Genomic DNA, 19,390 nt, shown 5'->3' on the forward strand with positions numbered 1-19,390 from the left:
CAGTGATGGCTCAAGGAACTGGATTGCTGCCACCCACATGGGAGGCCTGCATTGTGTTCCTGCTTACAGTTCTGGTCCAGGGCATCTATGGAGTGAATGAGCACAGAGGAGCTCTGTATTTCTCTCTTTCCCTCCAAACTCCCCAAATAAGCAAACAACAACAACAAAAATCTGCCAAGAATGCAGAGGCATGAGGACTGGCCACAAAGAAAGTTCCAGAACACTGGCTTCCTCTGCCCTGGCACAAGTCTGTGGAGTGTTGCTGCTCCCAGCTATGTACCATTCCTTAGTGGTTCAAGAAATTTGTGTCAATAAAGGCAGCTTAACCGTCTGCCCCATCACCTAAGGATCTCTCTGGAACAGAGCATTTTTATTAAAAAAAAAAAAAAAGCATTTCTCCAAACTTAGCTGTCAAATTTGTCCATTTTTCCCCTCTAAGAGTTCATTATATCTATGATTTCTCTTTCTTCCCTTTTCTTACGCCTCCAGAGTACTGAATGCTGATCCCTACCTGACCCAGTTACTCTTGCTCAGGTGCATTCCGGGATGCTAGGGTCCCTCTCTGTTCTTGTCCCTTCCACTCTAGAAACAGGTGACACAGTGGCTGAGAGCAGGGGCTTTGAAGTCACACTTCTCGGGTCCAAATCACAGCTCCTCCATTTATTGGTTGTGTAAGAACTTGGGCAAGTGACTTGTTGGGCTAGAGATAGCTGATTGTTAAATCTTCAACGACTTTTAAAGAATTCTTTTTAATTTTAAAATTTTAATTGTTAATTAGTTTTCAACAGATTCAATGTGATTTGTGTATATATATATATATATATATATATATATATATTTTGGACAGGCAGAGTTAGACAGTGAGAGAGAGAGAGACAAAGAGAAAGGTCTTCCTTCCGTTGGTTCACCCCCCCAAATGGCTGCCACGGCCGGCGCGCTGTGCCAATCTGAAGCCAGGAGCCTGGTGCTTCTCCTGGTCTCCCATGTGGGTGCAGGGCCCAAGCACTTGGGCCATCCTCCACTGCACTCCCGGGCCACAGCAGAGAGCTGGACTGGAAGAGGAGCAACCGGGACTAGAACCCAGCGCCCCAACCGGGACTAGAACCCCGGGTGCTGGCACCACAGGCAGAGGATTAGCCAAGTGAGCTGTGGCACTGGCCTGTAGATATACTTCTAAGAACATGATAGTGTTTCAGGAATTTTTTTTGCAAGTCTGTAGATGGACCATGTTGGCTTGATATTGGTCCCTAGGGTAGTATGTATACCACAAAAACTTGGCAAATGCTGCAAAATCAGTGCTGGCTCATTTTCCCAACCTGGTTATTACCATTTACCAGCAAATCCCTGCTCAGTTTCCCCAGCTGTAAATGGGAGCAATAACAGTGTGTGATTCCTGGAGGACTCTGGGGGAGGGAGGTAGGTGAAGTGTGCTTCACCGTGCCTGGCAAGTACTGGGAAACTCTGGGCTCCTCTTACCATCTCTCCCCTGGCACAGACCAGTGCTTTTCTGCTTCACATGTCCCTTTGCAACACAGGACCAGCCAGACACAGCACATGCATTGGTAATACAATTAAAAACATCTCTTAGCTTGATTAGGGCCTTAAAACAACAAGCTCATAATTGGTAAGAAATGGGTGGTTTAATATTATTTATGAGGTCAGTGCAGATGACACATGTATTATAAAATTAGAATTCTAAGTTCAGCATTGATTACTTTTGCTATACATACTTTAAGAGCTGCCTGAGTGTCTTCTTTGAAATTTTAATTTTTCTTCTCTCCATTAAGGCGAAAGCTGTAATGATAGTTTATAGCAGCATCTGGTAGTTCAGTAAACAAACCTTTTCTAAAAAATTTAAATAGCTGTGTTGAAGTAAAGCATTCACATTAATTGGATGCAAGTTAATAAAGACTTTGATTAGCAAACAAAATCTTGGAAACATATTGCTGCTATCTGAGTGCTAAAAATAAATCTATATTGTAAATATTTGATCCAATCTGGTCACAAATGAATGAATTAATTATGTGTATTTGAATATAAATACACTGGTAAAGCTTAAATGCAATTTTCTCTTTAATGAGCCCATTCATTCTCAATGGGTTTGGAAGGCTTTATTTTATATTAAAATAGATTCATGACTAGTGGATATCTATCTGAATCTAGCTTTATCAGCATCTAAACGATAGGAAGTGGAAGTGCTATAATGCACAGACAAGGCAAAACCAGCACAGATTCTGCAGCTGGACGACTTCACGTCGGAGACGCCTTCAATCCAGATGCTTAGAAGTTCACATCTTCAAAGGATTTCTCTCTTCAGAGACAGTAATAGCCTGCCGGGATGATGTTTCCAAAACACCAGATGCCAACATTGCAGAAGCATTCGAAGGAATGCCCAGTGATGCTGTCCCAGCTCACTGCTGGGTTATTTTTGTGCTCCACCATCTTCATGTCTCCTGCCCCGACATGACTGCCAACCTGCCAGGGTTCTTCATCATCGCCCCTAAAGATGCCCCCAAGCTTCTCTGTCCTCCTGTTCGGTTGCTCACTATTTCCATTCGATCCCCGAGTATCAGAGATACTCCCTCCACCTCGAGGGAAAGCACAGCAACGTGGTGAAGAGCCTGGGCTCTGGCACCAAGCTGCCTGCCTTCCGGCTTTGCCTGTTCCTGCTTGTATGGCTGGTAAGCCCCTCGATCTTTCCGTGCCTCGTTCTACCTTCTCTAAAATGGGTTTAACCCCCATGCTCACAGAGCTGTGATGAGGATTTATAAGGTGGTATTCGTAAAGGGCTTAATAGATGGATTGGCACCAGTAAGCCCTATAAAAGGTCTTCAAAAAGTTTGTGGATAACATATTAAAAAAACTATGCATGGGTTTCAAAATTTTTTTTGCACCAAGTAAGATTTATGTTTTTTAAAAAGAAATTTAACATTGATTTATTTATTTGAGGAGGCAGGCAAAGAGAGAGAGAGACAGAGAGAGAGAGAGACAGAGAGAGAGAATGAGCGAGGTCCCATCTGCTGGTTTATTGCCCAAAGCCCACCGCATCCAGGGCTGGGCCAGTTCAAAGCTGGAAACCAGGAACTCAATGCAGTCTCCCATGTGGGAGGCAAGAAGTCAGCTACTTGAGCTATCACTGCTGTCCCCCAGGGCAGACGGGACGCTGGCATCTGTTCAGAGTTGGGTATCAGATCCAGGACTCTGTATGGGATGGGGGCACCCTAAGCACTAGGCTGACTGCCAGCCCCCAGGCTTACCTTTTAATTCCATTTCCATGAAGTTTTCAAGGGTCCTCATGCACAAGGATCTGATCATTATATGAGTTTGCTATGGCTACCACCATGAAGTCCCATGGACTGGGTGGTTCAGTCAAGAGAGTTATTCTCGCACAGCTCTGGGGCTGCAAGTCCAAGATCAAGGTGCGAGCAGAGCTGGCTCCCCTGAGACCACCCTCCCTGGCTGGCAGATGCTGTCCTTACCTGCGTTGTCACATAGCTGTCCTTCCCCATCTGTGTCTGTGTCCCAGTGTCCTCTTCACATAAGGACCTCCATCATACGACCTCATATTAGTTCAATTTTTTGATTTTCAAAAACAGACAGTGGGCCCTAGGACTTCAATGCTTGAGGTTTTGGGGAAGACACAATGCAGCCCTTAACAATGACTCAACGCTTTGTGCTTGGACACCAACAAGCCCCAGTAGCCACTGTTATGGCTCCATGTTTGTGTGTCCAGCATTCACACTCTGAAGCCCTACTGTCCAGTGGGATGTCACTAGGAGGGAGCCCTTGGGGGCTTCTTAGGATCAGATGAGGTCATGAGGGGGTAGTGCCTTTCTGAGTTCTGAGGAGGCTTGCTTCTCTCCCTGCTTCCCAGCACATCACAAGGCTGGCTGCAACCCAGGACCCGGCCATGCTGGGAAACTGATCACCCAGCTTCCAGAACCATGCAGAAATAAGGCAGTGTTGCTACAAGCCACCGAGTCTATGACAAACATGCTCCAGCCAGGCATGCTGGCTAAGACAGCCACAGTCTTTGACGCCCTCTGCTGGCTGCCTGGAGCCATTCTTCCTGCTGGCATCAGGCTGGGGCAGCCTCTAGACGTGGCTCACCTGCCTGATTCAGGTCCCTGCATGACCTGGTACTGTGGAGTGGGGCCCAGCCTTTGGTATCTTGGCCCAGTGTATGTTCCTCCAGACCGTCAGAGGTAAAACCCAGAAGAATAGATAGGGACATGAGCTTGCCACGAGACAGCACTGCTCATCAGTACTGAGGAAGGCCCTGGCCCGGGGAGACACTGAATAGTTGACCCCCTCGGGTGATTACCGGCGTCCCATCACAGACCCCGGATGTTGTACCGAACACTTTGACCTCCTGCAGACGGCTGTCATCATCACCCTCCTCAATAGCAATTTTGTAGTTTGGGGGCACATGCTGTGCGCGTGGCCATCCCTCCCTGGTTGGCTGCGGTGGGGTCTCCTCCCCTCTGCAGATCCAGAGGTCCCTCCTCCACGGGCAGGAGTCTTGGGGTGACTCCACGGGTAAAAGGCCTGTAATCACGTGTGTTCGGCTGCTGGCTGGTGCGGGCCACCTTCCCTCCTTCCGTCCAAGCGTCTTTGGTAAATGACAGGCTTAGTTCAGATTTCAAGTTTCCGCGTGGCCTTTTTCCCTAAACAACTGCTTACAATGTGACCCAGCTAATGCCTATGGATTGAGCACGTGCTACGTCCAGCCAGGGCTACATTCGCCTTACTTCACTGAATCCTTAAGCGCACCCTGTGAAACAGGTGTTACTGTTCTCCCTGTACTCCATGAGGAAATGAAATCTTTGAGCAGTGGCAAAGCCAGGATTCCTTTTCTTTTGTTGTTAAAGATTTATTTATTTGAAAGGCACAGTGAGAGAGCGAGTGTAAGAGAGCGAGAGCGAGAGCGAGAGCGAGAGAGGGAGAGAGAATCTTCCATCTGCTGGTTCTCTCCTCAAATGCCTGCAAAAGCTAGGGCTAGGCCAGGCCAAAGCCAGGAGCCCTGAACTCCATTCAGGTCTCTCACACTGAGTGGGAGAAACTCAACTTGTGCCATCGTCTACCGCTTTCCCAGGTGTGCCAGCAAGAAGCCAGAAAGGGAATGGAGCAGTGGAAACTCAAACCAGCATTCTGCCTTAGGATGCCTGCATCAGAAGCAGTGGCTCAACCCACTGCACCACACTGCCAGCCCCATGAGCCATCGTTTCAACTCAGACCTCTCTGACTCCAAAGCCTAGGCTCCTCATCACTGTTGTTTGTTTTGGTTTTTGGTTCCCTAAATGCCTCCTCGCACAATCATTACATGTTTACCTAGTGGGGTTCCTCCTTGCCTTCTTGTTCTGATATCATTTTAGCTAAAGCAAGATGTGCAAATGAGCATTAAGGGTTAAGATGAGGTGACTTGGAGGGACTTTACTATCAAGACCAAGAATGTTGTGTTGGGCTGTGTGCATGTATGCATTCTGGTTGATCTAACATTGACTTTATCACTGCAGCATTTCTGACTAGCAACCTGATAACATAACACAGGAGATCTTCTCATTTAATAACAAAATGTCGTGTAATGTTTTTCTTTCTTTCTTCCTTTCTTTCTTTCTTTCTTTCTTTCTTTCTTTCTTTCTTTCTTTCTTTCTTTCTTTCTTTCTTTTTTTTTGACAGGCACAGTTAGTGAGAGAGACAGAGAGAAAGGTCTTCCTTCTGTTGGTTCACCCCCCCAAATGGCCGCCATTGCCGGTGTGCTGCGACGATCCGAAGCCAGGAGCCAGGTGCTTCCTCCTGGTCTCCCATGTGGGTGCAGGGCCTAAGCACTTGGGCCATCCTCCACTGCCTTCCTGGGCCACAACAGAGAGCTGGACTGGAAGAGGAGCAACCAGGACAGAATCCAGCACCCCAACCGGGACTAGAACCCCGGGGTGCCAGCGCTGCAGGCAGAAGATTAGCCTAGTGAGTCGCAGTGCTGGCCAGTGTGTAATGTTTTTCAAAGACAAAAAAAGATGAAATAACTGGAGCCACTGTTGTGGCATAGCAGGCTAAGCTGCCACTTGTGACACTGGCATCTTGTGTTAGAACACCAATTCAAGTCCTGGCTGCTCTCCTTCCAGTGTGGCTTCCTGCTGACATGCCTGGGAAAGCAGTGGAAGATGGCCCAATATGTGGGCCCCTGCCACCCAGGTGAGAGACCTGATGGAGCTCCTGGCTCCTGGCTTTGGCCTAGTCCAGACCTGGCTGTTGTTGCCATTTGGGGAGAGAACCAGCAGATGGAAATTTCCATCATTCCCTCTCGTGCTTTGTCACGCTGGCTTTCAAATAAGTAAATACAACTCTTAATAAGAGATCTATGAGGGGCTGGGGCTGTGGCACAGTGGATTAATCCTCTGCTTGTGGCGCCGGCATCCCATATGGGCGCCGGTTCTAGTCCCAGCTGCTCCTCTTCCGATCCAGCTCTCTGCCATGGCCTGGGAAAGCAGAAGATGGCCCAGGAGACCGGGAAGAGGCACCTGGCTCCTGCCTTTGGATCGGCGCAGATGGCCATTGTAGCCATCTGGGGCGTGAACCAATGGAAGGAAAACCTTTCTGCCTCTCCCTCTCACTGTCTGTAACTCTACCTCTCAAATAAATAAAATCTTTTTTATAAAAAGAGATGGATGAAAATAACTAATCATTTGATCAGGAAACAGGAATCAGATGACTGACACTATAAACTGGATTCATTCAGAACAGTGGATTCCTTTATTCTGCCCCAGGATTTGGCTTATACTTAAAACTGAGTTGAATTGAGTCTAATTTAACTTAAAAGCAGAAAAATAAAACATAACAAAAAATGTAAAAGCTCCAAGTAAATGGTAAGTATCTTACTAAGTGATTCGGAATGAAAGCTCAGAAAATGAAGACTTGCACACACACCTGGCCATGGTAATAACAGGTCTCTTCTCCCCCAGAGATATTTCAATACTCCCTTCTCCAAATAAGGGACATTAGGAGTGAACTAAACTGACTAATGCTACCTTTATGCTTTAGGGAACAATGGTTCTTTCCTCTCCAAGCTATTCTTTCATTTCTTACCCAGGAGCGGCCCACCCCTAGCTTTAATTACCACAATTAAACTAGTGTTCAGTTACACAGTGTGAAGGTACATTTATAGTTGGCAGGTGCTTTATCGTTTTTAAATGGCAAGGAAGCATAACAATACTATGAAGTCAACAGTGTGTTTTCATGGTTTCCTAGTAGCTTTTCTTTTTTTAAATGGGGTGTAGAGGAGATGAGAGCCTTTTAATTCTTTTTCTAAAATTTTAACTTACTTGAGAGGCTTTGAAAGAGAGACAGAGAAAGCTCACATCCACTGGCACACTTCAGAATATATCAGGGCTGGGGCTAAGTCAAGACGGAAGCCAGGACTCAGGAATCGAAGCCGAGTCTCCCACAGGAGCAGCAGAAACCTGGTTATCTGAGCCATCACCACTGCCTCCCAGGATCTGCCTTAGCAGGAAGCTGGAGTCAGGAGCCAGAACTGGACATTGAACCCAGGCTCTGCAGCAGGGGAGGTGGGCATCTCCACTTCTAGGCCAAATGGCCCTTCCCCTCGATTCAACAGCAAGCAGTGGTGTTGCTGGCGGGCTGATGTGGGTTCCAATCCAGTCAGTTTGAAGCTGTCTTGATGCTGTACTTAATCTTTTTTAAAAGATTTATTTATTTATTTGAAAGTCAGAGTTACACAGAGAGGGGAGAGGTAGAGAGACTTCCTTCCACTGGTTCACTGACCAATTGGCTGCAACGGCTGGAGCTGCGCCGATCTGAAGCCAGGAGCTTCTTCTGGGTCTCCCACGTGGGTGCAGGGGCCCAAGCACTTGGGTCATCTTCTACTGCTTTCCCAGGCCATAGCAAAGAGCTGGATGGGAAGTGGAGCAGCCGGGTCTCAAACTGGTGCCTATACAGGATGCCGGCACTGCAGGCCAGGGAGTTAACCTGCTGCGCCATAGTGCCGGCCCTGCTGTGCTTAATCTGAACTGGGTTCCCACAGGTGCACGAGGAATGCCCACCTTCAGAATGAGGATGGTGAATCTCAAAACAGTCACTGCAAGGATCAAAAAGCCACTCTCTGCTAGGTACCTGGCACAACAAACACTGGTTTCTGCCCCAGTTTCCCCTGGTTACCACGTTGCAGTCTGCAGAGGGTTCATTTACAGCAGTCAGCAGTTTAGAGAACCCCTAAGGAGAAGCACTCAATGTCAAAAAAGGCCTAGTTGTGACTTAGGCATATTTATTCAGAAAACAGTCATTGAGCACCTATCAGAGCCGGTGATGTGTCAGGTGCGGGGGCGGGGGTAGGATGGTGAGTAAAACCAGGGCGCCTCAGCTATGGCGTGTGCAGCACAGCAGGGAGGCAGATCTTCACCGAATCATCATTTATACGAAGGTAAAACTGCAGCAACCAGGGCTGGGAAAGGGAGCCTCACTCCAGCGAGGGCCGAGAGCTGAGAAACATGCTGGGCCTGCTCAGAGAGGTCAGGGAAGGCTTGTGTCTTCAGTAACTCTTGGGTCGGGGGCTATAAGTACCAAAGAGAAGAATGGCGAGTGTGCTAGGTGGCAGGACCAGCAGGTGCAAGGACCTGTGGCAGCAGGGAACACATGTGTGAGGTGGGCTTGAGTAATGTCCTATGTAGGTGGAACACAGGGTTTTGAGGAGGAGTGACCCGTGCAAGTGATGCTGGGGAGCTAAGTAGGGGCCAGAGCAGACAGGGCCTTGAAGGCCACCCCACGTCACAGGTGAATCTTTGAAGATAAGTGGCTACAACAATACCAGCAGATATTTAGTTACCAGCTAAAGGTTTACTCTTACAAGTTAGCAAGTTACATGCAGCCAAAACAGAAACCACTGCAAGGGCTTTGATTAAAAGCAGAGTGGAATGTCTGCTCATGAGCAGCAGAACGGCCACCAGCCGCAGCTATGTGTGCCTCCAAATCATTAAAACTAGGCACGGGAGCTAGCGCCATGGCTCACTTGGTTAATCCTCCGCCTTGTGGCGCCGGCATCCCATATGGGCACCGGGTTCTAGTCCTGGTTGCTCCTCTTCTAGTCCAGTTCTCTGCTATGGTCCGGGAAGGCAGTGGAGGATGGCCCAAGTGCTTGGGCCCTGCACCCGCATGGGAGACCAGGAGGAAGCACCTGGCTCCTGGCTTTGGATCGGCGCAGCATCGGCCGTGGCAGACATTTGGGGGGTGAACCAACAGAAGGAAGACCTTTCTCTCTGTCTCTAACTCTATCTGGCAAATAAATAAATAAAATAAATCCGGGCAGACGCTCCGCTTGCCCTCTCCCACTGCTGCTCTGGGCCCCGACTCCCGGGCAGGGCAGGGCAGGGCAGCCCTCAGACCTGGCTGAAAATTGTAGCAGGGAAGGGAGCATCGCTTCGACCCTCCCTAAAAACTGCCCACGATCTGGTGCTTCCTCGAGGCATACATGAATTCTGAGTAATCTATGGAAATCATCTACATTCTTGGGTCAAAACATCTGCTGTCACCGTGTTAGGATTTCATCTCAAACCCGAACAGCCTGCAGAACAAAATCTTTCTGACCTCTGGCCGGCTCCCCTCTGACGACTCCCTCAGCGTGGTGCTCCCGACAGCGGTCAGAGTCACCGCTGGATTCCACGGGAGCTGGAGCTCAGATCAAAGACAGGACCTTCTGACTCAGGCCGCAGGGGTGCCAGCGCAATGCTCCTGTGATCACCCTGGGCTTCCCCACGGCAGGCTGCGAGAACAGCAGGGCCACATGGGAGCTGACAGCAGCGGAGAAACAGTCCGAGGTCTGCCGAGCCCCTGAGGGTGAGAGCAGAGCCGCAGGAGCAATGTGATGTGACTGCTGTTCTGGCCCCTGTGTATCTGCAAGCCGGATGGCCTCCAGGTGCATCCTGGTCCCTCTGCTGGGCTCCGCCCCGAGAAGCGTGGTCTCCATTCACTCCTGGTGATCAGCACCACCTTACTCATCCACTGGGAAGTGTCAGGATTCCGCACTGTTTTCCAGTAAGGCACTTGCATATTCTGTTCACTGGGAACCAGCTGCTGGTGCTCACACAGCTGCTAGTTATGCGTCCCATTTCAAAATGTTGTCAAACACACTTAAAATGCCCCACCACGGGTGGGGGTTTGACTTAGTGGTTAAGACACCTATATCCCACATTGGGGCACCCGGGTTCAATTCCCAGCTCTGGCTCCAGTTTTCTGATAGTGCAGACCCTGGGAGGCAGTGGTGATGGCCCAAGTGATTGGGTTCCTCTCATCCACGTGGGAGACCTGGATGTAGTTCTTGGCTCCTGGCTTCGGTCTGGTCCAGTCATAGCCATTGCAGGCATTTGAGGAGTGGAGCAGCAGGCAGGGACTTGTGCATCCTCTCTCTCTGTTTCTCAAAGAGTTAGTGATGATGCTATCATGAGCATATTGTTACAGACGGTACCTAACAAGCAAAAAGTTGAGCAAAGTGTGAAAAAATAAAAAACAAAATAGCAACCAGATTCTCGATTGCTAGCCACACAAACCCACTTTTTATTGAAGTATCACATACATACAGAAAAGCACCCAAATCCAACGGGCACAAAAGAATTTTCACAAACTGAACACACCCAGAACCTGGTGACCAGAAACAGCAGCCAGAAGCTCCCTGTGTGCCCCTGCTGGTTCCCACCCCTTGCAGAATAACTATTACCCCTACTTGCAATAGTGACCATTCATTTTCACTGCTGTATAGAACGCCTTACAGTGAACATACCAGAATGTTTTTACCCATTCAAGATGAGCATCTGGGTGCTTTCTGGTTTGCGGTTATTACGAAGGGCTCCTATGAACATCCTAATGTGTGAATACATGTACACATTTCTGGTGGACAAACACCTAGCAGTGGAATTATTAGGTCATGTGGCATTTACATCCAACTTAGGTGATTTCATGGAAAAATACGGAACATACTGGTTGGTGCTTGGAGGAGCCAAGAACTGATAGAAATCTGGAAAGAGATTTAGGAAGAAGGGTGTTAGCACACACAGCTTAGTGGGGCCAAGCAGTGAGCAGCACTGGTCTTCCCAAGACCCTGCCATCCCGCGACAGGGTAACCAGGGGACGCACATCCCTGTAGCCTTCCAGCTCTCCACACCTCCCCTGCCAGATGACTGCCACCTTGGGTGGAGTCTCCTATCCCTTCATTTCCATGGCTCACAGCCCCCAGGCAGGAAGTCCCAGTAGTTCACCCCAAGCCACTGGCTGGTGCAGAGCTGGAAAGGGGGTACCTGGGAGACAAGGAACACCTGCCTGTTGCCGCTTCCACAGTGGCAGGAGGGCACTGCGTCCCAGTCGATTCCTGTGTATCCCATGGGAAGGGCTGGCAGACACTGGAGAACCACATTGAAAACAGGGCAGCTGTATTACGCTACACTCCACCGCCCACGCAGGTTCACTGCAGTCACCTTCCGCCGACTGTTGGATGGGCAGGAGGCTCATTGCAGTGGCTGTGTATCTCACAGCCCATGTGTGCGCATGCGCCTTTAAGAAGTGGGAACTGAGCTCAGGAACACTTTAGAAGGGATGACCCACAGAAAGTGCTTCCAAAAAAGGTTTGGAAGGAGGCGGCAGGGCAGGAGAGAAAAGCACCCATTGCGGAAAGTAAGGAGGAAAAGGAGAAAAGAGGGAGGCAGAAGGCAGGGACAAATAAAACCAAAGCAGGAGGCGGTGTAGGGAAAACTACAAGCACATTTTTCCTTGACCTGATCTTGCCACTGTTTTCTGTGTTGTTCCAGTGTCTCGGTTTCTCTGTTGGGCCTTTTCAGATTGTGCGTGGCTGTATCACATTAACGATGCTGACATGGGCCACAGAATACAGAGATCCTGCTTGGAAGCCAAACCATAGGAGGACTGGAGGGGTCGTCCTCACGCCCAGTGTGCGGTTTTGCTGTAGTCTGAGCACACAGCTTCCTAACAACATGGGTATCGCTGGTGAGCTTTCAACAGCGAGGAGCGAAGATGCATTGAAACCATTCACGCAGGGCGTGGGTCACCAGGTTTGCTTCTCCGTTAGGCACCGTGATGCTACTCATCCGAATGAGCCACGGTTATCTTGAAGTCACACATTCTTCCCTGTACTGTCTCTTGGCATTTGGTACCTCTGGCAGACAGGCAGGGGGAGTAACTGCCATCACCCCTAGTGTGCAGGGGAGGACATCTGAGGTGCGCAAGGGCTCGCCCTGGATCACACAGCAGGGCCCTGTCACAGCCAAGGAGACAGGCAGCTTCCAAACAGATGGAACAGAGCGAAGTTCACAGAGAGTTCTCTGCTCCCACAGCCTCTCCCCCTCTTTCCCCAGGGGTGCCAGGAGTCTGGCTTAGAAGGGGCCTGCAGGTTTGTCTCAGAAAACCCAGGCCCCAATCCACTGCCGCCCAGCTTTCCCTGGCCCGCCCAGGTCTCCTCTGCCACAGTCTGTGTGAACATGCAGGCTCCGCAGGCCTCCTGCTGGCACGGCTACCAGGAGCAGGGGGTGGCTGAGCCCATGGGGTGCTGCGGCCACGCTGTGCTTCAGGTCATCTGCCTGCTTACCAGCGGCCAGACCCGGAAGGCAGCGTAGCTCAGGGCTATGAGGGCACTCAGGAGCCCCAGTGCCTGCACCACAGTTTCCAGCTTACTATCTACGAGGAGCCTTCCAACAGTCCATGAAAGAATGGAATCAAAACAATCTATGTTGACACAAAAAAATGTAAACCCATGAAATCGTCACATGCACTTCCTGAAGACTCCTTGTATGAACGCATTGCCTATTTTTTTTTTCTGCCAAAATACTAAGTTTAATTCCACTTTCCGTGAAGTTTTCCCACAACTGTACAACCTGGAACAGACTAGGCAACCTCTCTGCATCTCCCTTCTTGTTCGCTCTCAAACGGAGCCATGCCTTTGTGGTATTGACCACGGGAGGATGAAATAACACAGGTGGCTGCTGGGGTGGGGCTGACACACAGGGGGCTGCTGCTGCCATCCCTCACCCCTGTGGGGGCAGGAATCCCCGAAGGGCTCAGTGTTGCAGCCAGATGGGCTCTAGGAATGGTGCCCACATTACAACTGCCGAGTAGGGGCTGGAGCAGGAGGCAGCAGGAACAGGGAGTCTCTGCAGGGCACAGTCCCCCCAGGTCTGCTGCAGTGTCCCCCCCACGGGTCTCCTTGTGGAAGGCCCACCTTCAGTGGCCAACAGGAAACAGTGGGAAGCCAGGGCCACCCACCAGCATCTGGACCACATGGTCTCGGGAAAACATGTGTGCAGAAAAATTCCAGTCCCATGGGTTGCTTCCCTTAAATGGGATAAAAACACAGGAGACAGAGAACGCCCAGAACCACTCTCTGCAGGAAGGGAGATGGCAATCTTCCCTGTGTATTTCACTGGATTAAGACACTTTCATATGATCTAAATGATTTTCAGTGGGGGATATTTGGGTACAGTTTTTCCTTTCAATACATTTTCCATGGAAATTGATTAACTTGGTGTATTTAACTTGGGAATCGATGTTCACAGATTTTAAACCCTTAAATCTATACTAGTTCTTACATGGCACGTTTGTTTTTTGGTTATAAAAAAAAAGTCTATTTTCTTTGCCAGTAATGAAAACAACATAAAAAAGAAAAGGTGATAGTGAATGCCATGAAGAAACCAAACAAAAGAGAGAGAGACAAGCTCCTCCCATGGAGGCTGGGCAGGGATGGGTGTGGGCTATGTCCCTAAGCTAAGAGCATGCACGGTCTCCACCAGGGAATTCTACAGACAGAAAAGGAGGCATCGTCGGCACCAACTGCGTTAGAGAATGGTACAAAAGAACTTCTTCTCTCGGAAGGGGTTTTCTGACGCAGGCACAGGACTGATGAGAGGGTCTTCCCGCACGTGGGCTTCACAGTAGGCCAGGAGGTCCGCGGCTGCCTGGGAGACCTGTGGGGACACACAGCACAGGTGCTTGGTCAAGGCCAGTTCACAGGACGGTTCACTGAGGGAGTCCCATGGCCAGTGGTGGGCAAAGGTGCGGCTGGCTGTGCACAGCCAGCCACGGGCCATGCCCAGGCAGGAGAGGACTCAATGCAAACCCCCAGGAGAGATGTGCCCTAGGATGGCAGGCAGCAGAGACACAGGAAAACATCCTGAAAGCTGGTTCACACCATAGATGTCTGTAACAGCTGGGGCTGGGCCAGGCTGAAGCCTGGAGCTGAAGTCTCCCATGTGCGAGGCAGAGACCCAACTACCGCAGCCATCATGGCCTCCTCTCCGGGTGCACACCAGCAGGAAGCTGGATCAGAAGAGGAGGAGGCAGGACGCAAACCCAGGCACCTGCTATGGGATGCAGGTGTCCCAGGCGGTGTCTTCATTACTCCACTAACGCCTCCCCCCTCCCCCAGTGGTTCTTGTTCTACTCTCAGCTGGGGGACAAGTGGGCAAGTGGGAGCCCCAGGACCCACGCGACTCGGCTAACCAGTTCTGGAAGCGTACAGCAGGACACTGCCCCGGCCACACCAGCACAATCGTACTTGTTTTTTCGTTCACTGCAAATCCACTCTCACGCCCCATAGAGCGAGGCCCTTCATCCTCCTCGACAGAACACATGCTTTCCCCGGGGGTGGGCGCTCCCCTGCAGCACAGCCGCCCCTCACCGTCACACAGCTCCTTCCACTGCAGGTTCCTTACGGGCTTATCTTCACCTGCTGGTACACGGGCGACCGTGCATCCAACTGTCCCCAGCTCAAGTCCAGAGGAGGAGCTGAGTGGCACAGGGCAGGATGCCAGGAAGCATCCATGAAAGGGAGACAGAGCTACTGGCTCACTGTCTGTCATGTGCTTGGCTAATGAATCCCTGCACATGAACTCATCCTGCCCATGAGCCTGTTCTGCCCGCAAGTGCCTATTAGAGGCTCACATGCTGGGGTAAGTGCACAGAGTCACAGAAACGCTGTGAGGACATGCAATGTCTAACTCTTTTCCAGAATGATACAAGCCATGCCACAAATGGATGACAAAATGTTTCAAAGCCATGTGAGCCACACGATTCCCTTCTGAGGTTTAACTTCCAACATTTTACACACATCCAACCTCTGACTCCCACCCAGGTCCACCTCTTTTTGCACATATTCCAGTTAATAACTCTGGTAGAGACATATGAGAATAGTGAATTTTTTTCTCTCAAATACATCAACGTGAAGTTGAGATCAATTAACCTAAGTCCTGGCAAAGCCTGCATTTTTTGGGAGTGTGGAATGGAGAAAGTTCTACCTCTACCCCTAAGCTAGCTGTGTGAGCTTGGGGAAGTGACTCAACCTCTCAGAGCTTTACTTTTCTCATCTGCAAATACAGTCTGCTATCTCTAAAGGGACTTTTACTCTAAAAAGTAGTCTAGATCCCTCCTTTGAAAGCACTGTGGTTAGCATTTAAAACCCTACGTGCGTGTCTGTTGAGTTGTATGGGCGGAGGGGGCCCAGGGGAGGACCAAGGCTGCAGGAGACCTGTGCAGCCACTGCCAGGGAAGCCGACTCGGTCCACAGAGCTGTGGCCCATATTCAAGCAGACGGGAGTCGCACAGTGAGTACTGTGGTGCACGGCCAGACCCCGGGAGACAGCCCTGTGTGCCCCAGCTCACCGCCACCTCCTGAATAAAGGCCAAGTGCTCTCCCTGACCACCTCCGGGTTATTATCCTCGCCCTATAGCAGGCACCTCATCACGCCCTGGGAAGCACAGGTTGCTGGGTCTCCCCCATGGCCACCCTGGGCCACTGAATTCACCCACTCACCCCTCTGGCAACCACTGGGAAGTGGTGTCCGCTGCTGCCCAGCACAGACAGAGGGCTGAGCGTTGAAGCAACCACCTTCGCCCTTGAAGGGCCCCAGCCTCTTGGATCTGCCAGATCTTGGCCCAGACTGGAGGGAGCTCTTCCAGGTTTTCATTTCTGAACGTCTCGCTGGACTCCCCCTTTCCATTTGCTCATCTAGTTCCTGTTTTGGGACATACTCCAGTTGATTCTGAATTCTCTCTCAGCCTCATTATCTCACCCAGGAAGTACTCACTGCGTCATCACCTTTTAGCTACTGGAGAGGATAGGATGCAGGGGAAAGAAAAGGCAAGATTTGGAAGATCTGAGAGGATACAAAAGTTATGATGCTCCTGTAACAATCGGCACTCACAGAAACATCACAGAGGAGCAGCTGCACGCCACTGCAGCAGCCTGACCGGAGGCAAGGAGATGGGGCGTCCCCTTAGCAACAGTCTCCTTGGTAAACCTACCGCCTTGCCCAGAAGGCAGCCCTTGGTCTTCTGGGCCCCAAAACATGACTTTCTTGCACACTGAGAATGGATCATCTTTTGTGGCAGACTTATATTCGACAGGTTCAGGAGGTGGCTGCACAAAACTAACATTTATTGAGTGGTCAGTATGTGCTGGCCATGGAGTTGAATCCGTCACCTAATTCTTCTGATTTACCCACCTGATTCTTCTGATAGGTACAATTTTAAAATGGATTTCAATTCACACAAACTGAATATATTTGTATAACACAACATGATGTATTTTTATCTTTAAAAATTTTTAGAAAATATTTTACTTATTTATTTGACAGGCAGAGTTATAGAGAGAGGGAGAGACAGACAGAGAGGTCTTCCAACCACTGGTTCACTCCCCAAATGGCCACAATGGCCAGAGCTGAGCCAATTTGAAGCCAGGAGCTTCTTTCAGGTCTCCTACATGAGTGCAGGAACCCAAGCACTTGGGCCATCTTCTACTGCTTTCCCAGGCCATAGCAGAGAGCTGGATTGGAAGAGGAGCAGCTGGGAAATGAACTAGCACCCATATGGGATGCTGGCACCACAGGTAGGGGCTTAGCCTACTATGCCACAGTACTGGTCCGTACATGATATATTTTTAAAAATTTTATTTTCATTTGAAAGGAAGAGAGACAAAGAGAGACAGAGAGTGAGGTCTTCCATCCACTGGGTCACTCCCCCAGATGCTGGCAACAGCCAGGGCTAGGCCAGGTTGAAGCCAGGAGCCAGGGACTCAATCCTAGTCTCCCATGTGGGTCAGAACTCAAGTACTCAGCTGCCTCCCGGGGTGCACATTAGCAGGAAGCCGGACTCAGAAGCAGAGTCAGAACTCGAACCCAGGCACTCCAAGATGGAATGCAGGCCGCAGGAGTGGTGTCTTAACTGTTACAAACATGGTATTTTGCTATGTGTATACACTATGAATGGCTAAATTGAGCCAGTGAACGTATTTATTACCTCAAATATTTGTTCATATGATGTGTGCTGTGTAGTAAACATTTTTTAAACCTACTCTTTTAGCAGTTTCTCAGGATACACAATGAGGATTAGTCTTAAAGTTTCTGTACAGATGAGGAGGCTAAGACACAATGGTTAAGAAGGCCACACATCTAGGCCAGGAAACCAGAATCCGAAGCTAAGCAGTCTACACTGTACAGAACCCACACTCTCGGCCACCATGCCATAGCAGTTACCTTACTCAGTGACAGTGAGATAACTGTCAAGTGCCCAGCACCCTCTCTCCTTGCAGATCAGCTACCCGGGAGCCCCCAGGACCAGAAAGAGAACAGCCTGGCACCTAAAGTTTCTTAGGTCACTTCATTTAATCTGGGGACAGTAAGTGTCCTTGGCTGAGGCTCGCTCCTCTCCCCACTGGCCTGCGCTGAGAAGTGCTGGGACGGACACTGCCACTGTGGCCTGTGAGAGTCTCCTCCCTCCAGGCTCCTGGCCCAGAAATCCCCCGTCCACCTCCACGTGGGACCCAACTACTGCTAAATGATCCTGACAGCATCTGTCCCCGCATCCATGCCTGCTTACACAGAAGGCATTGATATCCGCCAGCGGTGAATGGATTAGTTTAATTCTCTGAGCACAACCTGAAGGGGGCTGCCGTACTGCCAACCAGAGCATCATGGCTGAGGCATTGCCGGAGGGGACTCAGTGCTGGGGCTCTGAGGGACAGCCCGCGGGGCCTGCAATCCTCTCTCACCCTAGCGTGTCTTCCTGCCCGTGTCTGCCGCACCCTAGCAATCATGCTGTCACAGTCTGGCCTTGCCAGTGCCAAGCAGGGCTCCTCTAGGAACCGTTCTGTCACTTCCCAAAGGTGAGACTGGACTGGAGACCACGGTTGTTCCTTCACTGCCTCCTTTTGTTAGGATTGCACTTCCGCTGTCCTGGTATGGCTACAGTTCTCCTCTGGATTGTGGAGTCCTGACTTCCCATGTGTAGGACAGGAATGAGCACATCACGAGGCCAGTGTCAGCACCAGTTTAAGGCCAATTGTGTGCATCTTGGTTGGCTTCTTGCACTTTTCATTTTCTAGATGCACTCAAGAGTTATTGATACAAAGCTGCTGCAGTTTGAACGTCTCTTCAGAACACATGCTGACTGCTACTGTGAGGTGCTAGGAGGACCTCTACGAGGACGGTAAGAGCATGGAGGCACCACCCTGCTTGTGAACCAAGGCTGGAAGTGGGTGAGTTATCTTGGGAATGGGCTGTTGAGAAAAGGCTGAGTCGGGCCCCGTTTCTTTCCTTCATATGTCACCCTGTCTGTAGCAGACTGTTACAGCAGCAAAAGTGGACTATGACAGTAACACTGTAAAGGGTGGTCCACTTGGACACAGATGTTTTTGGTTTTTTGTTTAAGAATTATTTTATCTATTTGAAAGACAGGGTTACAGAGAGAGGTAGAGCCAGAGAGAGAAAGAGGTCTTCCATTCTGCTGGTTCACTCCCCAAATGACCGCAACAGCCAGAGCTGAGCTGAAGCCAGGAGCCAGGAGCTTCCTCAGGGTTTCCCACCCAGGTGCAGGGGCCCAAGGACTTGGGCCACCTTCTGCTTTCCCAGGCCATAGCAGAGAGCTGGATCAGAAGTGGAGTATCTGGGACTCAAACCTGCACCCATATGGGATGCTGGTGCTGCAGGCTGGGCTTTAACCTGCTGTGCCACAGCACCGGCCCTGGATACAGCTGTTTTTAATAGGTTCGGTCATTTTTTTATTTTTATATTTTTTAACTTTTATTTAATAAATATAAATTTCCAAAGTACAACTTGGATTACAGCCCCCCCCCCAATAACCTCCTTCCCACCGGCAACCATCCCATCTCCCACTCCCTCCCCCATCCCATTCTTCATCAAGATTCATTTTCAATTATCTTTATATGCAGAAGATCAATTTGGTATATACTAAGTAAAGATTTCAACAGATAGCACCCACACAGAAACACAAAGTATAAAGTACTGTTTGAGTACTAGTTATACCATTACTTCACATAGTACAACACATTGAGAACAGAGATCCTACATGGGGAGTAAGTGCACAGGGACTC

At 49.9% G+C, this 19,390-nt stretch overlaps 1 protein-coding gene across 1 annotated transcript in view; it reads right to left on the minus strand.

The window, feature by feature from the left end:
- Positions 1-13,519: 13,519 nt before the first annotated feature.
- GNG4 (G protein subunit gamma 4) overlaps positions 13,520-19,390 on the minus strand; it is a 74,890-nt gene continuing 69,019 nt past the window's right edge. The window contains exon 4 of the mRNA XM_062211380.1: positions 13,520-13,970. Coding sequence (XP_062067364.1) covers positions 13,842-13,970 — 129 coding nt within the window. The 3' untranslated portion in view covers positions 13,520-13,841. The remainder of the gene's footprint in view (positions 13,971-19,390) is intronic.

Source organism: Lepus europaeus, chromosome 14, assembly GCF_033115175.1.
Source record: "Lepus europaeus isolate LE1 chromosome 14, mLepTim1.pri, whole genome shotgun sequence".
Classification (NCBI taxonomy): domain Eukaryota; kingdom Metazoa; phylum Chordata; class Mammalia; order Lagomorpha; family Leporidae; genus Lepus; species Lepus europaeus.